The 16,565-nt window shown below is 41.1% G+C and overlaps 1 protein-coding gene across 4 annotated transcripts in view; it reads left to right on the top strand.

Annotated features, from left to right (window-relative positions):
• rnf24 (ring finger protein 24) overlaps window positions 1–16,565 on the top strand; it is a 38,682-nt gene that overhangs the window by 9,044 nt on the left and 13,073 nt on the right. The window contains exons 1-2 of one of the 4 annotated variants that reach the window (XM_080456540.1): window positions 8,630–8,868; window positions 10,545–10,694. In XM_080456540.1, coding sequence (XP_080312666.1) covers window positions 8,852–8,868; window positions 10,545–10,694 — 167 coding nt within the window. In that variant the 5' untranslated portion in view covers window positions 8,630–8,851. Of the gene's footprint in view, window positions 1–8,629; window positions 8,869–9,269; window positions 9,556–10,541; window positions 10,695–16,565 lie in introns of those variants that run through there. The other 3 variants (XM_080456542.1, XM_080456543.1, XM_080456541.1) reach the window with 3 other exon arrangements.

Raw genomic sequence — 16,565 nt, 5'->3', positions numbered from 1 at the left:
TGCTTTTCCCGGACCACATTAGCCCGGTGCCCACCTGTCTAGTATCCATAAATGGCACTTGCCTTTGTAGGGCAGTACTATGTCAAACATATTAGTGTGCTATACAGGGGAATGTTGTTTGGACAATTGATGATGACTAATTTGTGTTGGGCTGTAGTAGGTCAGAATCAGAATTTATTGTCATATCACAGGTTTACAGAAGTAAAAAAAAGTGGGTGAAATGAGTTTTCGTGCATAGTTCCCATCGTATCGTTATTTGCTTATTTCCATATAAAAAAAAGAAAGGGAAGAAGAAGAGGGGGGGAGGGGGAAAGGAGATCAAACAAGAGAACAAAAGAAAAACCAAACATTTTATCTACATATTTACACATGGTACCTGAGATAAGATATAAAGGTGCGTGAGCATAATACTGTGCAATCTATCTTAGAAGATAAGTGAGTGAGGGTGATAACCTGGGCCATCATAACATCCTGGCCTAGTTTTAAGAAAAAGTAAACAAACGTGATGCATCATTCTAGAAGCAAATAGGCCTACCTCTATCAATTTGACCATGTGTTCACTGACTCATACTATGAAGAACATTTAGCCTTTGCCTCATTTGCACAGTGAGAATTATTAACTTTTTACCGGGTCAGGACAACCTCACAACAGGTCCGTCAGAAGTCAGAACTAAGTAGATTTGTTTGTTTTTGTCACATTTTGTCAGATTGTCAAATGGATGATCTTCAATCGAGGATTCACTGGAAGAATCTGCTATTCACAGTATGTTGGCTAGTAGTTCAGAAATAGTTGAGCCTAATTTGTACTTAAATTAAATTAAGCTTTAGTGTGGGTGGGGCCTTACAGGTTCCACCTCCTAAAGCAAATGACGTTTTTGTAATTACTGTGATGTGTTGTTTGACCATTTGGATTTGTCAAATAGCAGAATGCTGTTCAAACAGCAGGAAAATGCTCATTTGATTTGTAATTTTGCAGGTTGCTTGGCAATGCCTAAAAGGTCCTTCAGTGTGTGCATGCGTATTTACTTGTCTTGCATGTGAGTGTAGTAGTGTGTGCATGTGTGTGCGTGGGTGCGGATGTTTGCATAAAGTAGCCCATGCATGAGTTCCTTCACTCAGGATATCCAGTAAATACTTTGGTTCATCCAATTCAGAATTATGTAGGCGGTTAGCGTGTTTTTATTTGACAGCACACAAGGACCAGATTAAAAGTTATATGTGGGCCTAATTTGGTGGGTGATAAACAAACGTTTCTGCAGCAAAGGGACATTTGTGGCACCCCCTATGGGTGAAACAACATTTTTGTTTAGAGACCCCTCAATGTGTGATACAAATGTCAGGTAGATCATGATTATTTGGCCCCTCCCGCAAATTTGGAAGCCAATCGGAATAGACTATAAAAAATCTGACTGATACATCTTGATCACATAACTCGAGATGATGTGAGTTTTGGACAAAATCTGTAGGACTAGTCTAGTAGCAAACTTCAAGAGTTAAACGTGAAGTGGCCTGTTAGAACGCCACGTGAGGATGATTTGAAGAATTTGAGGTGGAGGTTCTTCCTTGGCCTACTGGGAGTGTGTGTGCAAATGTCACACCAATTGGTCCTGCGGTGTCCCAGATTAGCTTGACACAGTCTCACACACAAACAGATAGACAGACAGGGGCAAAACATTATCTCTGCTCCCTGATCAACAACATTTACACTTATATTTTAGTCAGGTTGCTCAGCTGTAATAATAATAATAATACATCAAATTTATATTGCGCTTTTCTTGGTACCTACCCAAAGTTGCTTTACAAACAAACAAAATAAACAACTTTATTAGGAGAGAAAGTTAAACGTCAAAAGAATTTGCAAAAAAGAAATACACTTAGCTAAGAATAAAAGGCAGAAAGAGAGATTTGAATTAGGCGGGGAAAGCGAGTCTGAAAAGGTGGGTTTTGAGGGAGGCTTTGAACAGGGCAAGGGTGGGGGCGGGGCGGGGCGGCTTTGATGTGAGATGGGAGTGAGTTCCTAAGGGAGGGGGCTGCAACTGAGAAAGCCCTGTCACCCCCAGGTGCTTTTATTTGTTTTGGGGATGTCCAAGAGGTTGGCATCACCAGACCTGAGGGAGCGGGAGGGGGCGCTGCGTTGGAGGAGGTCAGAGAGGTAGTGGGGATCCTGGTCGTTGAGGGCCGTGTAGGTGGTGATCAGTATCTTGAAATCTATTCTGTGTTTGACTGGGAGCCAGTGAAGGTCGTGGAGGACTTGGGGTGATGTGGTCTCTGTACAACCTAAAGGTTCTACCAAAGATATTCAACATCGCTTTCAATTAAATATTGTACTTGATACAGAATCAATTAATGGCAATAAAGGCTAGCATGGAGCATACACTGTAAAATCTTAAACCTTCATCTGTGAAAATGCTCCCGTAATTATTTGGGTCCATTTTTACACTCAGAGTTGAATTAAAATGATTTTACTGTGTAATTAAGCTGTACTATGGGTGAAACACTGGGTCATACCAAAGAAAAATGGGACCCAGTGCCTCCCTGCTTGGCACTCAGCATCAAGGGTTGGATTGAGGGTAAGTCCCTGGGACGTGCTAGCATCATGTCCAGGGGGTGTACTTGTATATCAAGCTGCCTCACGCTACAAAAACAGGAGATAGGCTCCTGCCCTGTGGGCCTCATGGCTCGGTAAGGCTTACTTATGGGTGAAACATTTTACAGCTGGCCTGTTCATCTCTCTCACACAGGAAATGAAAACTGTTCGTCTTTTGTGTCTTTTGTTTACATTTCCAAAGAGGAAATACGTAATGTGAGTACCGTATGTGAGAAGAGCAATTTGCTCACTGGTAGCCGTTGTCATTTCTGAGGAATGCAGCATTGCGCTCGCTGCACTCTGCCACACTGCCGGTTAATTATGTAATAGGGTGTGAGGATGTGAAAATTGTGAGAGAGGGAGAGAGAGAGAGAGAGAGAGATGGAAGAAGAAGTTGTGGTACAGAGCAGGTGACGAAATAATGCTCCATCAGTTATTAGAGCACAGACACCATTCATTCTGTTCATTCAGATTACATATTGTAGATTGACCAAGTTTATGCATACAGTCTCTGTTCAGATAGGTACTCCAGTGTTATGTAATCAAAGGTTATGACACCCCGTTTAGCTTTGTTTGAGTTTCTTCACTGTACATAACATTTTTATCCCCTCAGGTCTTATTTGCAAACCAAACTGGTTTGTTGGGCTGCGCATGCTGAGTGGTAGCCTGGTAAACCACCCCGGTCGTGGAAATCACATTTCATTTGATGAGATGTCAGGCTAGCTGAGTGGGCCTTGAGTTTCTAACTAGGAGAGAGACGGGCTCTCTACTAGGCCATGGCTATTGATTAGACGGATTCTTGGGACTTGGGTGCTCTCCTACTTTCTTTTTTACATGACACATTATGTTGCTTTCCTAACATGACAATGGGGGATTTGTGTTCTGCTTTTCCTCAGTTTGGAGCTGACTGATCGATAGTGTATTTAGTTGGCCTATTTCAGCATGATCCTAATGATGAGTTCGCTCCGCGGGCAAACATTACATCACACTAGGCCCATTATTTTTGGATCAATGAGTAGAGCACTGCCTTAATGGCCTCTACAGACCAAGCTGTATTGTGCTGACTTTAGTCAGGATATATCAGATGATGTCAGGTAACGTCTTAACATGGTAGTCCACTGTGAGCTTTCATGACAGACTCCTTTCTAACTGCCAGTAGACGGGTATACCTTACTGTTTTTGTTTCTTGTCACGTTCAACCCAGATCATACTGTATGGGCACAAAATACAGCTGTCTGCCCACATCCATCAATTGCGTAAAAAACATTTATTGGCCTTAGCTTTCGCTCAGTTGAACTTCATCAGAACATTTTGCAGTCGGCCCATGAATGCCCTCAACCTGGCTTGAGTTCTCTTTGAATGGGATTGAACATTTTGAAGGGCACAGTCGGCAATGATCATTAATCCCTCCAGCTTTTAGAAATGCCTTTTTTTGTCTCCGTGACTGACCTTCCCTCAACCTATCTCTCCACATCCTGGGCCTCCTGTAGAGATGACTGTTGATTGTGACACATCCTGCTGGGCAGAGTTTGAATAGTAACCAGGGAGGTGAAAGAAATAAAGACACAAGGCATTTGGAAGTCATTCGAGGCAATGCCTAAAAGCCCTGATTCCGGTTATTCTTTCCCCCATTTCTTGTTATTCTTTCCACCTTTAAAATAATAATAGTCAATGATTCATTCGGTGGAATTCCATCTGGTAACTGGGTAACATCACATATACATTTTTACAGTTATTCATGTGTACAGTAGTTCCTTGTTGAAGAAACTACAGTTGAAGTTGGGTGTCTGGGCGAAAGCTCGGATGAGTTTTCTGTGCCAGTCGGGTTGTTTACTGCAAAGGGCTATGGTTTCTAGATGTCTGGGTGTAGTGTAACACGTCCATCTAGCTCAGCAAATCTTGATACTCATGCAGAGTGTTGGACAAGCACAGGGAGAGGAGGGGGCTGGGATGTCTTTAAATGCATGAGCAAGAAGGGGCTCACTAAGGTGACCCAAGTCACGTTCATTACCAAGAGAAACAGAAGTCCTCTGGTATTCACTTTCTGGCTGAAATGTAAATAAAAATAGTTATTGTCATTGTAAGTAGTCTTTGATTTAGGGAGCAAAATGAAGGGTTGTCAAGGTTGGCACAATCATTATTCTTGAGGATTTGGGAAGCATAATGATTTTCTTGCATCCTAATGATTGAATATTAGACTTTGAATGAAAATGTTCTAGTTCAGAGTTGGTTTCTTTTATTAACTGTTGAAGCTAAAATTGTGAATATGGATTAAAAACACATTTCTGCTGTACTGCACACGCTCAACTCTAAATTCAACTGGTTTCTTGTTGAATCTCATACACTTTGGGGGTGGGTTCTATTTGTGAACTACACTTAACTAAAGGTCTTACAGTATCCATCTCAGAATACATTATATTATTATTATTATTATTAAATATTTGCGGGAATCAATTAAATTATGCACAATTCCTACAATCCCATGCTGAAATTCGAACAATTTTAGATTGTAGCTTTAAGAGGTTAGTAGAACGACAGTCTGAACTAGTTATACTTATAACAAACTGAAAATCACCCTGCTGTAAAAGCTTTGTCATCCATGGACATAAACCTGGACCAAAATAGCTTTACAACCACAAATCCCTATTATTATCAATGATATCAAGGTGAAATAATCACAGTATACACACATTACCGTGGCCATAATAACACACCTATCGTGAGCAATAATCAGACACCTCATCCCGGCCATAAACCCAGACCACTTCCAGTGCCCCTGATTACTATATCCCTGGCAGCCCTCCCACTATGATAAAGTCATAATAGAGCCTTTATAGAGAGAATGATCGTATCTGAGTAATGCCCCCCTTTTATTTGGAGCTCATCCAGCAGCCGTTTATGCCCGCCAGATTATGTAACGTAACATGGCACTGCCAGCTCCTTGTTCAACAACAATATCTGGCTGAAGACAGAGCCAGGACAGAGAATGTAAGCATGTCCAGTTCATAGAGCAGAACGGTAATGTAGAAGACTGTTGGCTGTTGCTGAAGGTCTGTTTTAAAATGCAGGTAAAAGGCTTGGAGCTGCTTGGATGGCCCTAGAGGTTCGAGAGAGTGCTGTTACAGGCATAGATCTGTACATGTGATTGCAAGACAATTAAGGTGTCCATCCACATGTGCTGTCCGAAGTGTACTTTACCTGCTCACTCAGTAAGCCAATGGATAAGAGTTTCAGCTGAATGATTAAACATGCAAAGAGTGGAATCAAACTCAAACGATTTAAAATGTAGGCAAGTAGCAGACACTTTTATCAAGAGCGACTGTGCAAGATCTGAGTAAATGGCATGAACCCTAGTCAGCAAATTACAGGGTAAAGGCCCAGTGTCAAGTAAATAGAGTACAAAGAAAACAATGAAGTGCCACAAAGTAACTAGGATACCAGGTTAGGGTGACCAGATGTCCCGGTTCGGCCGGGATTGTCCCGATTTCAAGCTGCGTGTCCCGAGTCCCAACAAATATCTGTAAAGCACTAATATGCCCGGGTTTTCTACAACATGGTCCAGTTTTTTTGCCAGAAATAATAATAGTTGTTTTCAGTGGTTGCATGCAACACCTATGGTGCTTATACATGTGCACGTGCATAAATGGGCGTGTGCATGCACGACAAACGTGCGCATTGATTTAAGGATCGCGGTTTGAGGGGCTGAATATATGGTCACCCTATACCAGGTAGTAAACAATAAACATCACACATCTGTCTAAACAACATGCTATCTAAATAACATACTTAGATTTGTTGACAAGCAAACAGTATATGTCTCTCTACATAACATGCATAGCATTTGTGAACAAGTAACCAACACCTGCATAGTACAATTGCCATCTATATAAGTAGGCAACAAGAATCGATAAAAGGAAAGGAGATATAGGGGGTGAGAGTCTGAATATGTGAGTTTTCAGTAGAGTTATTCTGATACTGATACCAGAATCGGAAATGCCTCAGATACAGCCTAAAATGCTGGATCAGGTATCGGCGATACACAAGCCTATGCTATACTGATCCGATATCATGGAATTTATCACATGATGATGGCTCATTCACACTTCAGACAAACAACACGTGCTAGCAGAGAGTGTAACATTAGTCAGAGCTAGCAAAATGTCAATGTGTTGTCAAAATGGCATTCATTCTCTTTATGTATTGTGTTCATGTTTTACAAAGGGTTTAACCTGACCCAGGCCATATGGTGATACAACTAGGGATGTTCATGGTTAACCGTTTAACTGGGAACAGTTAGGAAATGTGTAACCGGTTGATACTAATGGTTAACGGTTCATTATTTTTGATAAATTAATTAATGTTTTGGTGCAACGGAAGTCACCTGCGAGGCAGCCACCACATTACAAAGCTACAACAGCTTCATGATTGCTGCCCATGGTGCTGCCTAACAGGAAGCACACACGTTTTATCAAAAATAATTCAGAATGGTCATCCCTAGATATGACAATGATAGCACTTATATAACATCCATACAAGGGTTAATAGAATTCAGCTGTTGAAATATGTACACACACGCACACACTTATTTATTTTTAAACTCGGCTATCAGAGTTTACGGACTGCAGTGGATGGGGGGAGTGAGTCTGCATTATGTTTGGCACGGGGGGCACAACTTGGGAGCCAGGAGGAAGATAAGAGTCATGCGGTGGTGGCTGTAGCTTGTTTAAAGGAGGCCGTCTTGTAATCAGATGGTCACCGGTTCGCCTCCCGGCCCCAGTCCACTTAACCCCTAACTGTTCTCGTCGTAATCATCTGAGCAGCAATCAACTGGGTGAAGCTGAACAGAACTTCGACCCAAGGGACAAAGAAGGGGAAAAGACAAAAAAGACGCTTGGAGCGTTGGCCAGGGTGTTGTAGGGAAGGAAAGGACAGATGTCTTGTGTTAGCTGAGCTAAATGTGTGGGAAAGGGTGTAGGGGAGGATAATGTCCTGCATTGCCCTTGATTACGTTGTAGGTCATCACCAGTGTTTTGAATTGGATATGGGTAGCGACCAGAAGCCATTGAAGGGAGTGCAGAAGGGGTGAGACGATAGCTGTGATGTCTAATACTATATTTATATAATGTTACTGTAGACAAGGCGCAGGCCTGCACACATACACACACAGTGTTTTCACCTTCTCTTTATGCGATACAGTTTTTCCACAGTTCCCTTAATTTCCAGCATCACTGACATTTCAAGCAAATGATACTAGGGAGTGGTCAGATAATATTCCTGTGATCCTTCGGAATTGGATATAATGGCAGTATCAGAATAGGGATAGATGGTATTTCTTTATTTAATTGAGACTACGACTATACTAATCAACAGAGGCAGGCTGAGGTTTGGGTTTAGTGCAAAGGAAGGGACTATGTGTGTATATGGGGATAGTTTTTTCGAATCACAATAAATCTTGAATATGTTGGTTTAGAAAAAAGGTGTATGTGACTATTCAAAGAGTTGGTACCACTGCTTAGTGATGTAGCCTGATATGATTTGTATTGGCAATGACAAAATAAAGTGGTTATTTTTTTTAAAAACTGGCACTAGATTGTTTAGTAGTTTGTGGACAACTGTTACTAAATATGAAGTGGCCTTAAATCTTTGAGCTCTATATGTACTAGAATTTACAGAACGGAATGTCAGTGCATAGGCTTCAGGTTTCTTGGAGGAGGGGGGGTAGCGTGTGTGAGAGTGTGTTTGCATGCACACGTGTGTGGCTTGTAGATGTCAAAGAACCATTTAGTACCCGCTAAGAAGAGGGGAAAGCAAAGGTTGCCGTTGTAGAGTGACCAAGAGAGAGAGACAGAGTGACAAAGAGGGGGAAGAGACGGTGACACAGTCAGAGAGAGGGAGGGAGGGAGGGAGGGAGAGAGAGACGCAGACAGACGGAAGGAGAGAGAAAGTGTGAGACAGTAAACCAGGGGTTTTGTGGCTGAAGCGATAGTAGTCACAGTGAGAGAACATTTTAAAATTTCAGAACATAGAAGAGAAATAGAGCAAACTCGAAAAAGAAAGAGCGTCAAAGAGAGCTGAGAGAGGGAGAGAGAGGCAGTGTGACCTTGGTGGTACAAAGCTTTTGTGAGCCGTCAGAGCAGGGTAGCTTCTAGAGCAGTCAACAACAGCTCAGCTGACTGACACAGCACCTGTAGACTGGGGCTCTGGAGGATCAACCATGCTGTTATTGACATCAAGACCTGTATTAGACCGTGGTTTCTGTACAGCATGAAGGCACCACTAGGGTAAGTGGGGTGTGCACTGGTGTCTGTGAGTAGTGCATGTGCTAACGGCTATGTTTTTGCACATACAGTGGAATGTGTGTGTGTGTGTGTGTGTGTGTGTGCACGCACCCATGTGCTTGCATTATGTGTTTATATGTGAGAGGTAATGACAGTCCTGCTATTGAGTTTTGCCATAACCAGGTCCAGAAGGCAGGGCTTTGCGTTGTGCCCAATGGCCTGGCTGAAAGGAGGGGGTGTGACGCTCTTGGCACTAGGTATGAATGAGTGGGCTTGTATTGGGGGGGGCGCCGGGCTCCAGCCAGCTTCCCAAACAACAGCACACTAGTCATTCTTGTCCCCTCCTCCTTTTCTGGAGAGACCCAGGCATGTCTAGTCATGTCCTTCTATCTAGTCTATGGAGAGGGAAAACTTGACCGAGACATCCCAGCGCACTTAAAAGGACTATTGGATGGTAGAGTGGGGAATCACTAGTCACAGACGGTAGAGAGTTGATGTGACACAAGTTGTGAGCTGGATCTATAAACCTTTGATGCCGCCAAGTGATGCCTTTGTGATTGCTGTGCTAACTGTCCGAGACGTCTCTGGAGGTCTTGCAACGTATCTCTCGCAAGACTATTCTGTTCTATTGTGATCCTTAGCAGTGCTTGCAGGCTTTTTTTCTCTGACTGTAGGAAGTCCCTCTAGAAGGTGAGTTGAGGGGTAGGGGGACAAGTTATCTGCTGCTGTAGTTTATATTATGTAAACAATATCCTTGGCCTGTTTCAGAACAAAGAACTCTGTGTTTGCTGAATCCCATCAGATGGGAAGTTCGACAATCTGTTACCTGTAGAGGAGCCAAGGCAGGATTTCATCATCCATGCATGAAAACCAATGGTCTGGTTCAGGGAACAAACATTTCAGATGGATGGCTATTTTAATGTGGGATTTGTTGAATAAACATCCCATACAAACGCCTAAGAATTCAGTATTTGATTGTTGTATGTCAATACAAATTTTCTTTTGAACAGTTCCTGAGCTGATGGCATAATAGGAGGATAACCTGAACAAAATAAACTCATCAAATTAAAATGAATTCAAAAGATACCCCCTTTGCCTGGAATACCCTCCAAAAAGACTTAATATTGCCAGAACGGATTTCATATGATGCATTCGGTTCAATCTTAAAGGACTTAGAATGTGGAAGCTTTGGGAATGGTCTTTGTATCTAGTTGTTATCCATGCAATCCCTAAACTTCGTTGTACTGTACTGTATGGACTGATAGTAATGTGTATCTAAATGTATCTGGGGGGTTTTATGCTGCCCTCTTGGCCAGGTTTCTCTTGTTCAGATTCAAGTTTTCATTACTCATTTTCATTACTCATTTCGTTACACATTCAGATTTTAAAATCTCTTTTTCATAGTTAAATAAAGGTTTAATAAATAAATTAATTAATAAAGGGGAACCTTGCTGATATTTAATGCAAATTCTTTTGCATTTTCTTTTCTTTCTTTTTGCGGAGAACATGTCAAAACGCATTCCAGTGCATTTTCTGTGCCTAGAGCTTGCACTGGAAAATTGCAGAAAGCCTTCGCAAAACTATCATGACACACAAGATCAAATAAAACTAGTATGTTTTCTTTTGTTTGTTGTAATGGCTCCTAATTTATAATCTTTCTGTTTCTCTCTGTCCAGCAGAATATCCATGAGCTCCGACTTCCAGCACTACAGCTTCAGAATGCCTAACATAGGGTTCCAGAACCTGCCCCTTAACATCTACATTGTGGTGTTTGGGACCGCCATCTTTGTCTTTATCCTCAGTCTCCTCTTCTGCTGCTATTTGATAAGGTAAAGAGTCAGACACACCTCCCCTGTTCAGAATGTTTAGAAGGCTATTGACCACTTGTACGTTGAGCTGCTGAGTGTTTTCCAACCAAAAGTGCCATACAGGGGTTTCTTTAGTAACTTAACTATTCATTAAAAACATGCTGTCTTCAGTGGGCGCAATGGCCATGTTATTGATATTATAGGGATAATGCATGACAAAGTGTTTGTTAAAAGATTATAATGGATGATGTGGTGATGGAAATGCCAACCAACCAGAAGGAGCCTCCCACTATATATTCGACACCACATCCATTCAGACAATTTTCAAATGTCGTGCATTCCCAAACTGGCTAAACAATGAGCTTAGAGAGTTCCATCTTGTTAACTTTTTAAACTTGATGAAATAGATATATGTCAGGAAGTGTCAGGTTGTATGAAAACATGTTAAACTTGTCCTTGGCTCAGCGTGCCTGAAGAAAGCCCAAGGGCTTCTCCTTTTTCTATAGTCTACCAATTAGTCTACTAATTTGACTTCATGGGCACCTTGCATTCAATCGGAGCTGTTTACTACTCTTGATAATAATGGGTATATTGCAGGATGAATCCTACTGAATTGACCCCTGTGGTTTTCCTATATTGACACATTTTGGCAAAAGCAGCAAGATCTCTAGGGGGCGAGAAGGGCTTTTTGTATGATGGCAATAGCACCTGAAGTGAAACTAATTATAATTCTTAAAATCCATGCAGGACAATTATGTATTTCTCCCAATACTTTTGACGAACTGTATGGCACTTTATAATTTTGAACCATAGCCGGTTGCTTTTTCCTTTTTTGAGAGTCTGCCTTTTTTTACTCCTGATAAATTAGTTGTTCCACAAAAGGGTGAAAAGGTTTGACAGCACAGTTTGGAGAAGGTATAGCTACTCTACTACAATTGCTGACTTGATATTCTGAACTAAAAATACAATCCCTCCATTATTATTTTGTAGGTATTGATTGCAAAGTCTCAAAGCCTCAAATGTATCTCATTGCTTATTAACTATGTAAATGTCCATTTCCTAACCCCAAATTGATTTTTATTAATATGCACAGTTTAATTCAATTAATGGTGCCTAAAAACTAGGGATGTGCGCGGATAGTCGACTAGTCTATTAAACGGTGCTGCCCTTACTAATCGTTTACTACTACTTTAGTACTAGTAATTTAAATCATTATTTATGATCATAATTGCAAAACACAGCAGCTCTCCTTCATCACCTTAAAGTGCTCAAGGTAACTTATTTCCCTGAGTTACTTTGAGCAATCATGGCGTTTTCAGCATTGTAATGCAGTGGCTGCATCATGGGTACATTTAGGGGGGAAAACTACCTTCCCCTATGTAAACACAACCAGCATGTGTTGTGTAATGGATCAGAATCTTCGCTCAAGTCGTTGAAGTTAGCCATGGTTTTCCCTGCTTGGATTTCACGTGAATTAATTTCAGAACAAATTTATTTCTGAAATAAACCATTATGCTGAATCAACAGATTTCAGATTTGATATGTTCTTTTGGCCTTGTAGATCAAAAAATGCTCTGTTTTGTCTGTTTTCTGAGTGATCCATTAATTTTAGACTAGTCGTTTAGTCTGTTACAAAACCATTGTTTAAACGTCAGTGAAATTAGTCGCTGTGCACATCCCTATTAAAACGTAATGCATTGACTGCTTCCATCAAAGAAGAAAGGGGGAGTGGTGGTTACCATTCATCTGAATGGCCTTTATATCTACCTGTCTGGTCCAGTACAAAAACATGTCTTGGCTGTTGCCATGGTGTGTGTCTACAAAACAATGTGTACCCTTATGCACCTGTACACAAGATGTAACAAAGAACTTCCTTGAACCAACTGGCAACTCCCAACAGTAGAAATAATGTCCAGCACCTCTTAAAGGCAGCCAGAACCGAGAGGCAGCAGTTTCTAACTAAATTCACCCCTTATCACCCCCCTCAATCCCCAAAGGCACATTTTATGACATTGATGCAATACAAAGAATACTGACAAGGCAGAACGGTGGCCAGATTACGAAGCCATTTATAAGCAAAGAAGAAAAATGGCAAATTTGCCTCCTAAAATGCTTCTAAAGATGCAGTCTCCCAAATCACCAATTATAATAACCCACCAACAGGCAATAATACCCTTACATCCCCACAAGCAATCATTACAAGCCTACATAGTACTAGTAATTTAATACCCACCAAAAGGCATTAATATACCTATGTAAGTAAAATTAGATTATCAGATTATTAGAGGGGTACGGTCAACTAGCCAACTACTGTATGGTAACTATTTTTGCATGCAAAGGCCTTTACACGGTTAGGGTTAATCTAAATCCTCATTATGGTTAAATAAGTGGTAAATGGTTCATGGCAATATACTACCCACTTTTATATCAACAATACAATTGGGTAAAATATATATATACACTGTGAAATCCTTCAAGGTCACTCACTACACAGTAAAGTCCTCAGTGTTCATATAATTAACTGTTAATTGAAGCAGCAATTGAGTTAAATTAACACTCAGGATGATTTGACTTTGTATCCATCCAGTTACACTTTTAAATCAGTTTGTTTCAAGGTCGCTATCCGTCCAGTTACTGTGCTGAGTAGTTTGGCGGACGTGAGGTACGAGTGAGTCGTGCGTTGGAGTTGACGTGTGAATACACGCCCCACTGACAAAGATAAACACCCACACACACACACACACACCTAGAGATTGATGTAAGACTGAACATCACAGTACCTCTGTCAGGCCCAGAGTCCTCGCAGGCTCGTGAAATATGCACTGGCTTGGCAAAGACACACTTTCACACAGGTATTAGGAAATAGTTATCGAGCATGGGAGGTAAGGGGGAAACGAACAAACAAAGTCTTGAATGGTCAATTCATAAGCACACTGACATAGAGGTTTGAGCGTTGAGTTGAGGTTTTGCTGAATTATACACATTAGAATTCTGAGTGTTAATTCAACTCTGGATTATGCTGTGCTATACCCATTACCCAACCTCCATTACTACACCCCAACCTCCATGGTCAACGCTCTACTTACCAACATCTGTCTAGTACCTGGGAGCAATCTGACCTCAGAGTTAGGAATTTTGTACACATGTTCTAGCACACACAATGCAATTGCAATGGAACCCTGGTCACACTCGTGCAGTAAGAGGAGGAGCGAGTTGGATTCCTGTGTTCTTCAGATGGGAGGTCCACTCGCTTCTTCTCACCGCTGTGCTAAATGGGCCACTTAATGACCCCTAAACCACCCGCCCCCATCCCACACCCTTACCCCCTGTCCCATGGGAGTCTCTGCACCTTTACCTGCTGGTGTCTTTCAGAATGTCAGTTTGTGTCCTAGACTGTGCTGCCTGTTTTACAGATCCCTCTCACTCTGCTGCGAGAGGTTAAGGTTACTAGTAATGGAGGTAAATCTCACAACACCTACCAATATTCTCTTTATCTCCTCTCGTTTTCTTTCTCCCTCTCTCTCTCCCTCTTTCTCCATCATAATTTCTCACCTTCTTCCTTCCTGTCCCAACACTCGTTCTCTGCTTCTAGTACATCGTTGCTCCTCCTGTCCTCCAACCTATTCTCTTCCTAGTCACTGAGTTATTTTGTTTTTGCTTGTCTTCGTGCCAAAGAGCATGGTCTCAACATAATACAAACTGTGGCTTTGTACCTGTATAATGTATGTATTCTCCTTTTGAATTTGTAAGGAGTGTTTTGTCTGAGGTAAGAGTATGAACATGAATGGGTTTCTTATCCACAATGTATTATACTATTTCCTTTTTTTGTGATGATGACATTTGAGTTTGACAGCTCAGTCAACATTTCTTTGATGTGACAAATCATAGGCTTAAAGGGTTTAAGACTGAAGGGCTTGTTAATGATACCTAAGATGCATTACAATTCTTACACTAAACCTGTTGAGTGAAGTATTTGACAGAGCTGAAGACAATGGAAGTGTGGTGTCAAATTTCAGATTACCGCATTCAATTCATGTCTGTCAGTCTTTCTCAAGTCTGATATGGATATATGATATGATAGAAGCATGATTTTACACACACACACACACACACACACACACACACACACACACACACACACACACACACACACACACACACACACACACACACACACACACACACACACACACACACACACACACACACACACACACACACACACACACACACAATGTGGATGTACTTCACCATGCTTGGCTGCCTCTTGGAGAATTTATCCCTGGAGTATGCCTCACTCTCTCTCCATGTGTTACGCTTACGTCATCTCTCTGTTTATTATTATGGCCCCAGTGGCTATATACAGTAGGCTAGAGTGCCTCAGACTGGCTTCGTTAGGATGACTGTGTTACCTGACAAAAATAGCATTTATATGCTGTTGAGCAACCATGTCAACAAGCGGTCATAAAGTAGACCCTAAAGTTACTTTCCTTTGGCTTTGTAGAGTAGTAGTCCTATTAGTTAGCAATAAAGAAGAGCTGAATGTCACATAAACCATGCTCTTCCAAGTCTAGAGAGAAATCCCTTGTAAAATTAAGCATAATCCATAGAAACTAAAGGAAATCATTGATATTGATTGGTCTCAGCAAACATTGTAACAATGCACAGCAAAGGGATCCTAGTGAGGATGAGACCTAAAGGGCCAAGCACTAGAACTATAAATATGTCGTTTTAAAAATTGTTGCAGCTCAAGTGGAGTCTAAACCACAGTCATAGTGCTTAATACCAACACCCAGTTACAAGACCATGTAGCAGTTCTACAGTATCAAATCTAGGGTCCTGCTTTACCATTTTCTTTTCCAATTGCTGGGTCTGTGTGTAGGTATTTTTAGAAGAAATATAATGTAGTGGAATGGCACTAAATATAGGAACAAAAGTTTTTATTTTGGTCTGGGACAAGCTTTTATTTTGGCCTTGGGCTGTCCCATGCGTATGACATTCATCCCAAATGAGAAATCCAAATCAATATTCATAATAACACCCCTGAAAGTTTTGAATTAAAGTAGCATCCAATTCATTTAGTATGAGTATGAGTAGTAAATGTTTGGTAGATAAGCTTGGACTAGTTCCTTAATTTAGGTACATACAAAGTCTATTCAAAAGAACAGGATTCCTCGTGGTTCCCCCTTTAGGTGAAAGGATTCCCATTTAGGACAGAGGCAGCCAAGGTCATGGAGGGTCACAAGTCTGAGGTCCTACGAAACACACAGTAATAACTGACATATCATACCATATACAGTATATCATTATGTTTATACAGTACAGTAGATTCATCAGGTTATGAGTACATGCTAAGGAAATGCAGTCTTTTAAAAAATCTTCTCTCCTTTTACTAGGCATGGGCATTTTAAATTTTGTTTCAGAGTCGAGTCGTAAAGAAAAGTTTCACAAAGAGTTGATTAGTCACACGAATCTTCCTGGTTTATTTTTAGAGCGCCCAACATAAATAAACAAGTGCCAACATGTGCCTTTTATGAGAGCGAAAGGAGGAGGAAGAAGAGAGGAATGTGCCACGCACTCATAGTTCCAATGCAAACATACAGTATACATGTTTAATGATCCGGAGGTCCTCGTCAGGACATGATTAATTTATTCACACAGCAATCATTACATCGTAAAGATACTTTTTTTGCAAACGTTTTCCTCCCCTAGACAATGCGCTGTAATTCGAGCAAAATGACTTCATGCGATCCTTATGAACCAGCCACACCAGCTATATTGGCCAATAGACAGACATTTCATCTTAATCTAAACAGCAGATATGAAGGGATATCTAAGATGAGAAAAATACCAGTCCAAACATGCAATATTTCTAATTCTTATAAAAGGCAC

This window comes from Gymnoscopelus braueri (genome assembly GCF_963280865.1).
Source record: "Gymnoscopelus braueri genome assembly, chromosome: 2".
NCBI classification, from domain to species: domain Eukaryota; kingdom Metazoa; phylum Chordata; class Actinopteri; order Myctophiformes; family Myctophidae; genus Gymnoscopelus; species Gymnoscopelus braueri.
Note: the sequence above shows the minus strand (reverse complement) of the source record. Positions and strands in the feature narration are given on the sequence as shown.